Source organism: Abramis brama (genome assembly GCF_963993115.1).
Source record: "Abramis brama genome assembly, chromosome: 18".
Lineage (NCBI taxonomy): Eukaryota > Metazoa > Chordata > Actinopteri > Cypriniformes > Leuciscidae > Abramis > Abramis brama.
In genome coordinates, this window is record NC_139980.1 from 2,025,197 (window position 1) to 2,037,776 (window position 12,580).

At 38.2% G+C, this 12,580-nt stretch overlaps 1 protein-coding gene across 38 annotated transcripts in view; it reads left to right on the plus strand.

Moving 5' to 3' along the window:
• Positions 1–12,580, plus strand: part of ptprk (protein tyrosine phosphatase receptor type K) — a 188,609-nt gene that overhangs the window by 166,164 nt on the left and 9,865 nt on the right. For 11 of the 38 annotated variants that reach the window (XM_084091694.1, XM_084091679.1, XM_084091692.1 and 8 more), the window contains 9 exons: positions 2,658–2,745; positions 3,702–3,778; positions 5,165–5,201; positions 5,583–5,680; positions 6,843–6,959; positions 8,433–8,587; positions 10,258–10,393; positions 11,583–11,732; positions 12,260–12,433. In XM_084091694.1, coding sequence (XP_083947820.1) covers positions 2,658–2,745; positions 3,702–3,778; positions 5,165–5,201; positions 5,583–5,680; positions 6,843–6,959; positions 8,433–8,587; positions 10,258–10,393; positions 11,583–11,732; positions 12,260–12,433 — 1,032 coding nt within the window. Of the gene's footprint in view, positions 1–2,657; positions 2,746–3,701; positions 3,851–3,984; positions 4,003–5,164; positions 5,202–5,582; positions 5,681–6,842; positions 6,960–8,432; positions 8,588–10,257; positions 10,394–11,582; positions 11,733–12,259; positions 12,434–12,580 lie in introns of all 38 variants that reach the window. The other 27 variants (XM_084091696.1, XM_084091697.1, XM_084091701.1 and 24 more) reach the window with 5 other exon arrangements.

Genomic DNA, 12,580 nt, shown 5'->3' on the forward strand with positions numbered 1-12,580 from the left:
CATCACTTAGTTACGTTACAAATCAAAACAAAAGCAGCAAGGAGGCGTCGTATGATCATTTAAACGAGTTTTATGACAAGGTCGGTGAGGATGGGAAAAATCTGACGCACAGCTTCAGTGTTAAAACTGATAAAATAATTGTCTGTGGTTCTATGTGGGCTGTGGTAATCATTTTGAAAAATAATATCTCGCAGCAACATGGAAAAAAAGAACTATGAACTAGTTCATTTTTGGAACTGTGAACTTAGTTCAAAATTTTGAATTATGAACTATGAACTGAACTAGTTCATTTTAAAATTTGTGAACTGAACTTTGAACTAGTTCATGTAGAAAGTGAACTTTCCCAACACTGGTCCTGTGTGTCTCGTCTGCTCAGATAGAGTTCACTGGAAAGGCGAAATAAAGGCCCCGATATATATTTTAATTCTTCGCGTACGGGTAAAAAGATGTTAGAAATACCTTTGTAGTGAAATGCTGTTAGCGAACATCCCGACTCCGTTCACTCTGCTGAGAGCGACGTCTAGATCAGCGGTTCTCAGAGTTTGCTAGCGTGACCTTTGTGTAGTGTGTGTCGCTTTAAAATTCATGACACAAAACAGCCTCAGACTTACACATTTATTTAAAGTTAAAGAATATTAAATGATACAGTGCTGGAACATTAATTCGGTTGGTTGGTGTTTACACAATTTATGATAAATTCTGTATTTCATAAAATGTAACAAATTGTCATGAAATTGTTTTGACAATTGAAACTGATACCTTCAGAAATGTTTGGTTTGGAAAAGTACAACAAAACAAAATGACGATGACGGTGGCGATTGTGTTTTTTTTTTTTTTTTTTTTTTACCAGGGCCAACCAGCGACGGTTATGCAGAAATGAACAATGCAGAAATTACGTTTTTAATGTGATTCAAACTTTAATAGTGCCTTTAAAATAAAAACAATACGAAATGTCCTTGAACATGGAAAGCAATAGAAATTAAATGAATTTTGGAAGTGAGCCAGGTTGAATTATATTTCCTCTCGAAGATAAATGTTTGTATATCCCGCTCTGAGGTTTGAGAGGACTGTGGGACACGAGTCTCTTCTCTAATATCTGTGTTTCCTCACAATGCTCCAAAACAATGGACGCTGATTGTAAAAGAATTGAACATATGTTCAAATGTTCAATAAATATTGAACATTTAATTTACATACACTACTGGTCAAAAGTTTTAGATTGGTAAGATTTTTTATGTTTTTAAAAGAAGTCTCTTCTGCTCACCAAGGCTGCATTTATTTGATTAAAACAAAACAAAAAAACAGTATTATTGTGAAATATTATGACAATTTAAAATGGCTGTTTTCTATTTTAATATATTTTAAAATGTAATTTATTCCTCAGATGAAAGCTGAATTGTCATCATCATTACTCCAGTCTTCATGTCACATGATCCTTCAGAAATCACTCTAATATGATGATTTGATGCTCAAAAGACATTCATTATTTTCAGTGTTGAAAACAGTAAAAAAAAAAATCTAAATTCTTTGATGAATAGAAAGTTCAAAAGAACAGCATTTATTTAAAATAGAATATTTTCTAACATTATAAATGTCTTTACTGTAACTTTTACTGTAACTGTAAAAACATTAAAAATCTTACCGATCTAAAACTTTTGACCGGTAGTGTATAATTAATTAAATTATTATTTAAAAAATGTTCTAGAACTTCTGTGTGGCCCCCAGTTTGAGAACCACTGATGTAAATATGTGCTGTGCGCTTTCCTCTCAATAACTGAATAAACACACGATATTAATGCCAGCGGTGAGAAAACAGCAGTTCAGAAAGCATCTGATCAGTGTTTGCACCAGCTCTGTGATTCAGCACTCCAGTCACGTCATGTTTATTTATACAGCACTTTATACTATAGATTGCTGCTACAGTTTTACAGTATTAAACATGAAAAACAGTGTCAGTGTCGCTTTCAGTTAGAATTACAGCTTCAGTTTCTACTATAAAGCGGTTCTCCAGTGTGTTCATGTTTTTTACTCGCGTCTGAACAGAAGAAATGAGCCTGAGAAGATTTACACCTCAAAGAGGGCGGAGCCTCAGAGCCACGCCCACCTTTCCCATCATCCAAAACTTTTGGTCTGTTTTTGTTCGAAATGACGTCACACCAGTTAAATTTCACTTGAAGTATGTCAGGGCCTTAAAGAGTGTTTTCACACAGGTTTACTGAAACTTCCCCCGTCTTCCATATTTCTGATGAATAGATTGTCCCACCCCAAACTATTATAACAACAAAAAAATGACACTTCACCTTTAACAAGAACTTCACCAAAAAGTGCCTCCTCCTCCACAGCCCGATACCCACACATGCCTTGCAGTCATTAGCTTGCTGGTTGCAGGCAAACAGTGTCGGTGGTTTCTGAAACCACAATCGTATCAGTTGAGTTTTTATGCCAGATGCAGCACAATTTCTGTTTTTGTTTCGCCTGCTGAGACCGCCTGATGTTTCTGTAACTGTTCAGTAATGAAAATTATATGCATTTCCGTACACATTACTGTGTGGTGCTGATGTTGTCAAACATGATGAGAATTTGAGTAAATTGGGATATTCCTAGGATTTCCTTCAGCTTCTGTAGGCTGTGTTGTAACTCTTTCTCTGTCTCTCCAGAGCTTCTTTGAGGGCCAGTCTGCTTCATGGGATGCAGCAAAGAAAGAGCAAAATCGAACGAAGAATCGATATGGGAACATCATTGCATGTAAGAGAGATATTCTCACTGAAGATCTGGCTGCATACACTCTTAAAAACAAAGTTTTTCTTTAGGTCCATAGACAGTTTTGTAGTCATTAAAGAACCTTTTGAACTTTTGCTCTGGAAAACCAACATTCACTGGTGCTTTAAGGATGAACCTATCAAGAAAGAGTCATATTTCACCGCAGCATCTAAAGAAAAGATTAAGACATTATATTGTGCACAAAGAAAATGAAGCCTGTTTTTAGTAAGATTATTTTCAGTTTAACCCCTCATCCCCCCATCCCCAATTCTCAGTACAATGACCTTTGTTAAAGTAGAGCGGTGCATTTGAGCTACAGAAACGTACAAATATTTTTGGTAGTGCATTTCATTTATGCTTATTTAATAAAAATAAATTAAATTACTTTTTTTTTTTAATCTGAAAAAAAAAGAAAACCCTTGCTATGTGTACTGTTGTAGACTAACTGAGACTTGTTACAGCACTTGTGTACTGTTGCCCTCTTGCTGGTCTGATTGCTTCTATTGCTCTCCTCATTTGTAAGTCGCTTTGGATAAAAGCATCTGCTAAATGATTAAATGTAAATGTAAAAAAACTGTTAATTGTGTCTGGACAACATGATGGTATTTTATTACAAACAAACAAATTCTCAAAAGGTAATCATCTGGACGCTTTACAGTAATGAGAAAATGTGCTTAATCGCCATGAAGATAACGTCACCAAGCAAATAATCTTTAAAAAAAAATATCACTTGTATTTCTTCCTATTGGTCTTGAGGTGAAATATGACCAGAACATGTTTTCATGAGGTTCACCCTGCAAGAACTCGAAATGGTTTCACTGAAGAGCCTTTATTTTTAAGAATGCATGTTGGGAAACCTGTTGCGTAGCTCACAATCCACCAAACATACAGAAAGCACCAGCAGTGTTTTTATCCTGACTTTGCTCTGTTTGGCGCTGTAGACGATCATTCTCGAGTGATCCTGCAGCCAATGGAAGACGACCCCTCGTCCGACTACATAAATGCCAACTACATTGATGTAAGTGGCGATGCCGCCTCCTCCTCCATTGGCGAACGTGTGAGAAACGTCTCTCCCTCCCTCGTATGTGAGGTCTTTTATGCATGCCTTTGTCTCAACTATACACAATTTACAGCTTTCTTTTCTTCCTTGTTGGAGGTGCTTGCTGACTCACTGACATTGTTGTGCTCTCTCTCACTCTTGTGCGGTTGATTTGGGGGCGGTAGATTTGGCTGTACAGGGATGTAAGTATCACTGTAGGGCACATTCAAACACCCTCTCTGTGTCACCCATCCGTCAGCATGCGCCGCTCCTCTCTCTCTCTCCCTCTCTCTCTCCACACGACACACACTGCTGCTTCTCCTCGATGCTCTTACGCTCTGCTCGTGGATGCCATGCATGTTCACATCCCTGGCCTGTGTTTTAGTTAACCCTCATGATTTTGGTGTCGTGTGTTTTCCTGGGGGAGGGGGGATGATGTCGGGTCTCCCTGCAGTGTGTGTTTGATTCTGTTTGAAACTGTGGTGTGTGTCGAGATTACAAGTGTCGATCTAACTTGAAAAACCTAACTATTAAAAACATAATTTAGTTCAGGGCTTGACATTAACACCCGCCAACCCACCAAATGCGTGTGTATTTCAGCAGTTGTGTGTAACGCCTACTTGCCACTTTGGCGGGTTGAAATTTATATATAAATAATAAATATGCATTTTTCAATTGTAGTCTTTTTAAAAGGCATCTGAAATAATAAAGTGCAATGAAATGTTGTCAAAAATATAGATTTTTCGATAGAGTTTTCGACCAGCTGCGCTTTCTATCTCTCTAATCTCTCCGACAGCGAGTTACACACAAACCCGTGTCCCTTTACTCACTCGCTTCACTCGCTCAAGATTAATATAGTTGCTGTTGCAGGGCTTGAATTTCGCCGTGGCATTGCGCATAATTTTACTAATTCCTGCAGATTTTGTGCTTAAACATTTGAATACACACAGAATAATGTCAAAATGCCGGTCTTGGCGAGTATTCGCGTAAACACAGTCAGTTGTGTTTTCAGTGAACGTAAACAGTTGAGAAAGAAACGCATGTGTAACAGTATATTGGATCCGTGCGTCGGGTCTTAAAGTGACAGCAGCCTAATAAACCTTCTACCAAATTATGAGATGATATTAAAAATATCTATATGGCAGTTTTTCCCCATGGTATTGATGTCAAAACTGTGGCCAGTGAAAATGCTGAGAGGCTAGTAACTTTGGAAAACCAGTGAGCAAAAAAGTGAATGTCAATCCCTGGAATCCCACTGTAAAAAATGAATTAATCTCGGATAACTTGATTGTATTTGTTTGAATATTTTGCTGCCTCCGTCTTTTAAAGTCGTAACTAAATCCTTGTTTTGTGTTTGTCTTGCAGGGATACCAAAGGCCCAGCCATTACATTGCAACTCAAGGTAAATGAGAAATGTGAAAATACTGCTTTCTTTATGGCCAAGAAGAAAAACTGACAGATGTTTAAATACAACAAGAACTGTACCGTGACAAACATTTTATTTGAGAAAGTGTGTATGCTCTTAAATCCAAAACCATTTAGTGAATATCATTCACAATCTACTAGAATGTGTCTGTGTAACAACAGATATCTAAAATGATATCCTCCAGATTACAATGCACTCATGTACCATTGACAATAGAAATCTGATATATCACTTCACATACAGTATATCGTACAAAGACTTCAAATAGCATGTTTTCAGTGTGTCCAAACGTACATGTGCACTTTAACGAAAGCCTACATTTAAAGAAATAAAGCCAAAGCTTGGTGTCGCCCACAGGCCCGGTCCACGAGACGGTGTACGACTTCTGGAGGATGATCTGGCAGGAGCAGTCGGCCTGTATCGTCATGGTAACCAACCTAGTGGAGGTGGGCCGGGTATGTCACTATTCTGCCTGCTGAGGGGCCGTTTGTGTTTCTGTGCTCTGTGATGTGACCTGAAGGCCCCAGCCTGCAAAAACCCTTTTGAAGAGTGAGCCAGGACTAGTAATCGACAACACCAGATCATATTTCATCTGTGAACATTCAAAGTGAATCTCACACAGCCTGTCAGTAACAGGTCATAATTCACTCCAAAATCAAAAGAAAGAAAACACTTGTTTTTGACACTTCTCAAAGGGTTGATGCATGTGTATGTACGTATGTATTTTGTATATTGTTGCATGTTGTGGATGCTTTGTTAAATTATATCATCAAGTGAGTGCATATGAAGTGATGTTAACACTCTACAATAAGGTTCATTAGTTAACATGAACTAAGAATGAACAATACTTCTGCAGCATTTATTAATATTAGCTAATATTAATTTCAACATTTACTGATACAGTATCAAAATCAAATGTTGTATTTTTTAACATTAGTTAATGCAACATGAACAAACAATGAACAGCTGTATTTTTATTAACTAACATTAACAGAGATTAATAAATACTGTAACAAATGTATTGCTCATTGTTAGCTCATGTTAGTTAATACATAAATGAACCTTATTGTAAATTGTTACCGAAATGATTTCACAGCAGTCTTTGGCCCGGTTTCACAGACAGGGCTTAGATTAAGCTAGGATTAGGCTTTAGTTCAATTAGGACATTCAAGTAGCTTTTATAAACGTGCCTTAGAAAAAAACATTATTTGTGTGCTTCTCGAGACAAAACAATGGCACTGACATATTTTAAGATATGCTTTCAGTTAAAACAGCTCAAACATAAGTTTTAATCTCGAACTAGGCTTAAGCCTGGTCTGTGAAACTGGGGGTTTATGTAAAAAAAAAAAAAAAAAAATGGAGCAGATTATCACAGGACTGAACATCTCCAAGCGGGATTTAAGCTTTAAGATATAAGCAGTGAATAAACAGGACTGCGGTGAATCAAGATGCTTCTGTATTGCTTTGCATTGATCGATATGGTTACTGTATTTAAGACAGTTACTATTAAAAGTGTATTAAATGAATGTGCAACAGGTTGCGTTAGTGCATGTGATTTGGAGACGGTGTGTGTTTCTGTCCTGTCTTCTGTGTTTGATTGGTCTCGTCCTCCTGTAGGTGAAGTGCTATAAGTACTGGCCAGATGATGCTGAAGTTTACGGAGATTTCAAAGTGACATTCGTGGAGGTGGAGCCGCTTGCAGAATACGTTGTCAGGACTTTTACTCTGGAGAGGGTGAGACGATGTTTAAACCTTCAATCTTAGATGGCGAGCGTTACTGATATTCTGGGGCTCTGGAGGAAATATGTTTCATTTTTTCTTGTAAGCCATGTATGTACAGCAGCCCCACTAAGTGTGTGGACACTTTTGAGCTCAGTTATAAATGTGTCCCTTCATTAGATTAAATGTTTGTGTCAAATGCTGCTGGATCTTGTCTCTTCACTAACGCCACTTTTCTACATCATGTCTGAAGTCTGGATGTGTTTGAATCAGCTGGTGATTTGTAGAGGACGTGTGAACTCAGTTCTCCTCTCAAGTTCACACAGGTGTAGAGAATCACATAAGAGTGGGCATGAAATGTGAACAATTCATTTGTACACTTTCATGAATAAAATTGTGAAACGACAGTCTTCTCTCTGGTGACAGACTTCTGTGCAGGATTCTCCAGTTAACCCTCTGGTGCTATTCGGTCATGTTTGACCAAAACATTTTACGTTTTTTTTCACTTGGTGAAGGTTTTAGCTGTGTGAACACAAAAATCATGGACATGATTCGAAAAGGTTAAATAGTCCTGAAAAAAAACAGTCACACTTGTATTGTTCGCGGTAAAAAATGAGCGCATTGGAAATGAATGGGAGACGAATTTCATCTAGTGGAATCATTTGTTACTGCGCCCAAACAAATTATTACTTGAAAGCTCATTTTTAGAGAAACCTCAAATTTGGAGCACAGCTTGATTAGATTTATAGCTTTGATTTTCTCACAGTTTTAGAGTAAAACGTGTAAAAATTGAATGGTATTTTAAATGGTAAATGTTTTTTTTTTTTTTTTCACATAACGATAAATATATATACATTTTTATAACTTTAAATTCCCTTTTTTTAAACTATTTTCACTCCAGCAATAATCTACCAAGTGTCGTCTTTGAAAAGAGACCAAACTAAAGATTTATGACCGTTTAAGTTGAAAAATTTCATTTTCAGGTCTATGCTCAAAAAGTGAACAAATGGATTATAACTACTGCATAAATCCCCTAAAAATACAAAATATTAAATACTAAAATATAGTACAATCATTTAATTGAAATAAAAAAAAATTGACCAGAGGGTTAAACTGCATTGAGTGCCACGCCCACACCTCAACATCCAATCAACATGCTCAGATCCAAGTCGCTGCCCTACAATTAGTATTTTTTGATAATCCGTTACGCTTGGATGTACGTCACAATACGGAAGAAAAGATCTGTCTCTACTTGCATTTCAGCGCAACTTTAGCAACATGATCCTATAGTATCCTGTTGTTACAGTAGAAAGGCTTTGCTTGTACATCTTTCTTTACACTTGCCTCTATATATTGTCATTAGTGTGACTGAAGTGTCCAGATATTTTTTGGGGCCAGTGGAATTGCTGAATGACGATAAATTGACTTGATATATTTGAATATAATTTTTTTCACTGTTTTGTGTGTGTTTTTCCCTTAATTTCACAGAGGGGTTTTAATGAGGTGCGAGAAGTGAAGCAGTTTCATTTCACCGGCTGGCCCGATCATGGGGTCCCGTACCACGCCACAGGACTGCTGTCATTCATCCGACGGGTCAAGATGTCCAACCCTCCCACCGCTGGGCCCATCGTGGTCCACTGCAGGTACTGCCACAGATAGACCTGGAGCTCACGTGAACATGCGTGCTGAAGATCAGTGGCTAACGGTCATTCGCACTACATGACGGTGGTGTGTGAATAGAAGCTAAATTTGTAAATTCATGTTTTACACAGCTTTCATGTGTAAAAGTGGCTAATCAAACGTCATAATGCCTCTGTTCTCTGAAGACAAGGAGGTGATTGCAGAATTCGTCATATTTTAATGAACAATACAGCATCAGAAGAGACTGATACACAGTTTGACGTTTTCTATCCTCTTCTGTTGGTTGTACTTGTCGGCTCGTGTCTCTGCTGGGATGTCGAACCAGTCCTGTGTTGTAGAGGAGAATGCATTGTCATTGGTTAATGACATCATTTCCTGTTCGCACCACAGCTCGTCAGCATGTGCAAGGGGTCTTGTGGTCGGTTCTGTCTCTTTGTCCCACTCACACGTTCATCTACCAGCGTCCACATCTGACACTGTTGGCCAGAGTCACAGCAGCTCTGATGACTCTTTCTGCCAGATGTGATAAATGGGCCCAAAACCATTTTACCATTTTACCATTTTGCATTACCGCGCTGCCTGCCGTTCTTGCCCCAAGAACAGGATGTGGTCTCATCTGCATTGCTGCGTGCAAAAAAACAAAACAAAAACAATCCCATGATGCAGCTTTCTTTTCCTTTCAACTTGTTAACAGTCTTTGATTGCTACCGTCTTTGTTCTCATGGCATTATGTTGACATTCAGTCAGACGGCAAAAGTCTGAACGGTTTCAAACACAGATCGTCCAGAGTTAATGCAGTAAAGATGGGTCATGATGCTTGATTAGTCACCAAACAATAAGTAGTTGAATAGTTGAGGTTGACTGACTCATCTAGATAGTTTTAACAGCAGTGCTGTAATGAGACCAGTTCTGCGGTGGATTAGTCCTTACAGTTTAGTGTTGTCAAAAGCACAAAAAGTCCATACTGAAACTGTACAAGTGTGAGAATACCAGCCTGATAGATGGCTGATTTCACACACACACACACACATTTGTTTTTTTGTCATAGGTTTCTATTTACGCTGTAAATCACAGACATGTCAGGGTTTTGCGCAGCGCGAGTTGTACTGCAGAGCCAGTGTAAATAAGAGTTTTTACTTATGTAATATGTCATTTTCTCATTATTTTATATTGTTATTTTAAAAAATATATATTTTTATTTTATTTGATAAAATTCAAATAAACGTTAGACAGTTAAAGAGAGTGTGTTCCAATAGTTTTTGCTATTGTATCGAAATCAGTACTAAGAATTACTGGTATTTTGGTAACAGCGCCAAAATATAAATAACCTTTATCAATTATTCCATGAAATACATGTAGGGCAAATGGTTGATATTTTACAATACTTTGTCACAAAGAAAATGAAGTAGGCCTAATCTAACTATCTAGATTGTATTTCAATGTATTTCACATTTATGAGGATGGATACGCATCACTGTATTGCATTATATTTTGACCAAAAACATGTCTCTGATGTTGGAAGAGTTTCGCATTTATGACACATCGAGCCGCTGCTCACACACACACACACACACACACACACACACACACACACACACTCTGCTGCTCGTTTGATCAGTGCTGAATCAGTGTGAGACGCTGATGGTTGTCTCCTCTGTTGTGTCCGTGTCAGTGCGGGAGCCGGGCGGACAGGATGTTACATCGTGATTGACATCATGCTGGACATGGCCGAGAGAGAGGGGGTGGTGGACATCTACAACTGCGTCAAAGCCCTGCGCTCCAGGCGAATCAACATGGTTCAGACTGAGGTTTGTGGCCTTCTGAAACGCAAGCAGTGACACCGCTATTATTTTCTCCCCATTTTATGTGTTTTTAGGATGAGATTTGATATAATTAAATATAAGAAATAAAAATGACTTGAGAAACCTTCCCTGTAAGCTAAACGTTTGGAATTACCGTATGTTCATCTCAAAGCAGCGGCCTTGTTTCAGCACCTGAACATGTATATTGACTGGCCTCTATAAAGCAGATGAATGAAGAAAGAAACCTCAGTCTTGACCACTAAGGGCCACTGTTGCATTCCTGCAGTATTTACCCCAAAAAAGTCATCATTTCTGCTGTGATGCATTTCATAGTGTGGGCTGGTGCTGTATGTGGGTCTAACTCATATTTATTTTTTAAAAAGAGGTATCAGTAACACTTTACTTAAAACCTTCATGTATAATGTATTATTAAGGTATTCATAATGTATGTTGTAATGCATCATATCTTTTTATAAATAATTGTAACCAATGTTAAAATGCATTGTAATATTTACAGATTCCTCTTTACATCTGAAGTCAGTTGTTTATCATGTGTTTTAATGCATGATAACTGTGGTTATAATTATTCATGAGACTATGCAATGCATTATAAGGTGCGTTACAAGGCATACAGTAATTAATGCATTAAAAATACTGTTATAATGCATTATATATAAAGGCTTTAGTTACAGGTTTTTTTTTTTTTTAATTGCTTTATGCAAATGTTGCAATTTTGCTACAGTGGGACTCGTGCGTTACTCCATCTTCTACATGTTAATTAAAGCAATATGGTTGTTGCCCTAAAATTGCCCTAAAAATAGTTACAAAAAGTGATTTCCAGCCTTGGAAAATGGACATCCTCACCCTTTATTTAAATATTATTAACAATTTATTTACAGATTATGTAAGCATATTGTGTAGTTGTGCTTGGAATCGATTGTTTTATTTTTGTGATGATAACACAATGAAACATGAAAAATTGTGTGACATAATTTTTGGACAGGCTGCCATACGAAGAAATTATGAACACATGAGAAAACAAGAGAGAGCCAACCGAATATTAATAATTGATTATGTTGTAGTCAATGTATGTTTTTTCCTGTCAGCTTTTTGGTTTTCTATGCCTTATTTCTTTGCATAGAAACATGTAACCTGTAGCTGTCTCTCATAATCTCTGTATCCCTCTGTCTCTCAGGAGCAGTACATCTTCATCCACGATGCCATCCTGGAGGCGTGTCTGTGTGGCGAGACGGCGATTCCCGTGTGCGAGTTCAAAGCCGCATACTACGACATGATCCGCATCGATTCCCAGAGCAATTCCTCTCACCTCAAAGATGAATTCCAGGTACATACAATATTACATATTAGGTATTACATAGGTACATATTATTTACTGCAGTGCTTCTGCACTGGCTTTACTCTACTTCAGGACCCGGATTTTACAAGAGGAGACCCAACATTCATACAAAAATCATTATTACTATGAACTGCATACGCTCCAACAATATGCAGCATTATTTAGTGTTTGGTTTCTAAACACCTCTTGAATATTGCTGATTTCATATTCTTGGCAGTCAGAGAAAAAAATACATTGTCCTCATTTCAACAAGTATACATGGTTGTATATTTTTAACCTTGTGCGGTTTTGTGATTAACTTGAGGTTGAGAGCATGTCATGCAACCTGTCTATGTTGGCGTCACCCTCATTTGACTAGATTCTTCCAAATGACAGATGAATCTGTGCCAAAATCCCATAGTTTGTTGGACACACAGCCTTTGACTTTAACAAAAGCTCAGAGTTGGCCTCACCCGCAGTGAAAAGTCCCCTCCTCCAGACTTGTGATGGTGATCTGTCCACTATGTGTTGTCCAGACGCTGAACTCAGTGACCCCTCAGCCTCAGCCTGAAGACTGCAGCATTGCACTCCTTCCTCGAAATCACGACAAGAACCGTTTCATGGACAACCTCCCGCCCGACCGCTGCCTGCCCTTCCTCATCACCATCGACGGAGAGAGCAGTAATTACATCAACGCAGCGCTCATGGATGTAAGTCTTCTCGAGACCTCGCTGTCTCTCTTCTCCTCGTCTCCTTTACGTTAGACACACGCTCTGTTCCAAAACCTAGTGAGCTGCCGACGGAGGCCAGCCAACAGGCACCCAGACAGCAACACTGTAACAATAATACACTAAATC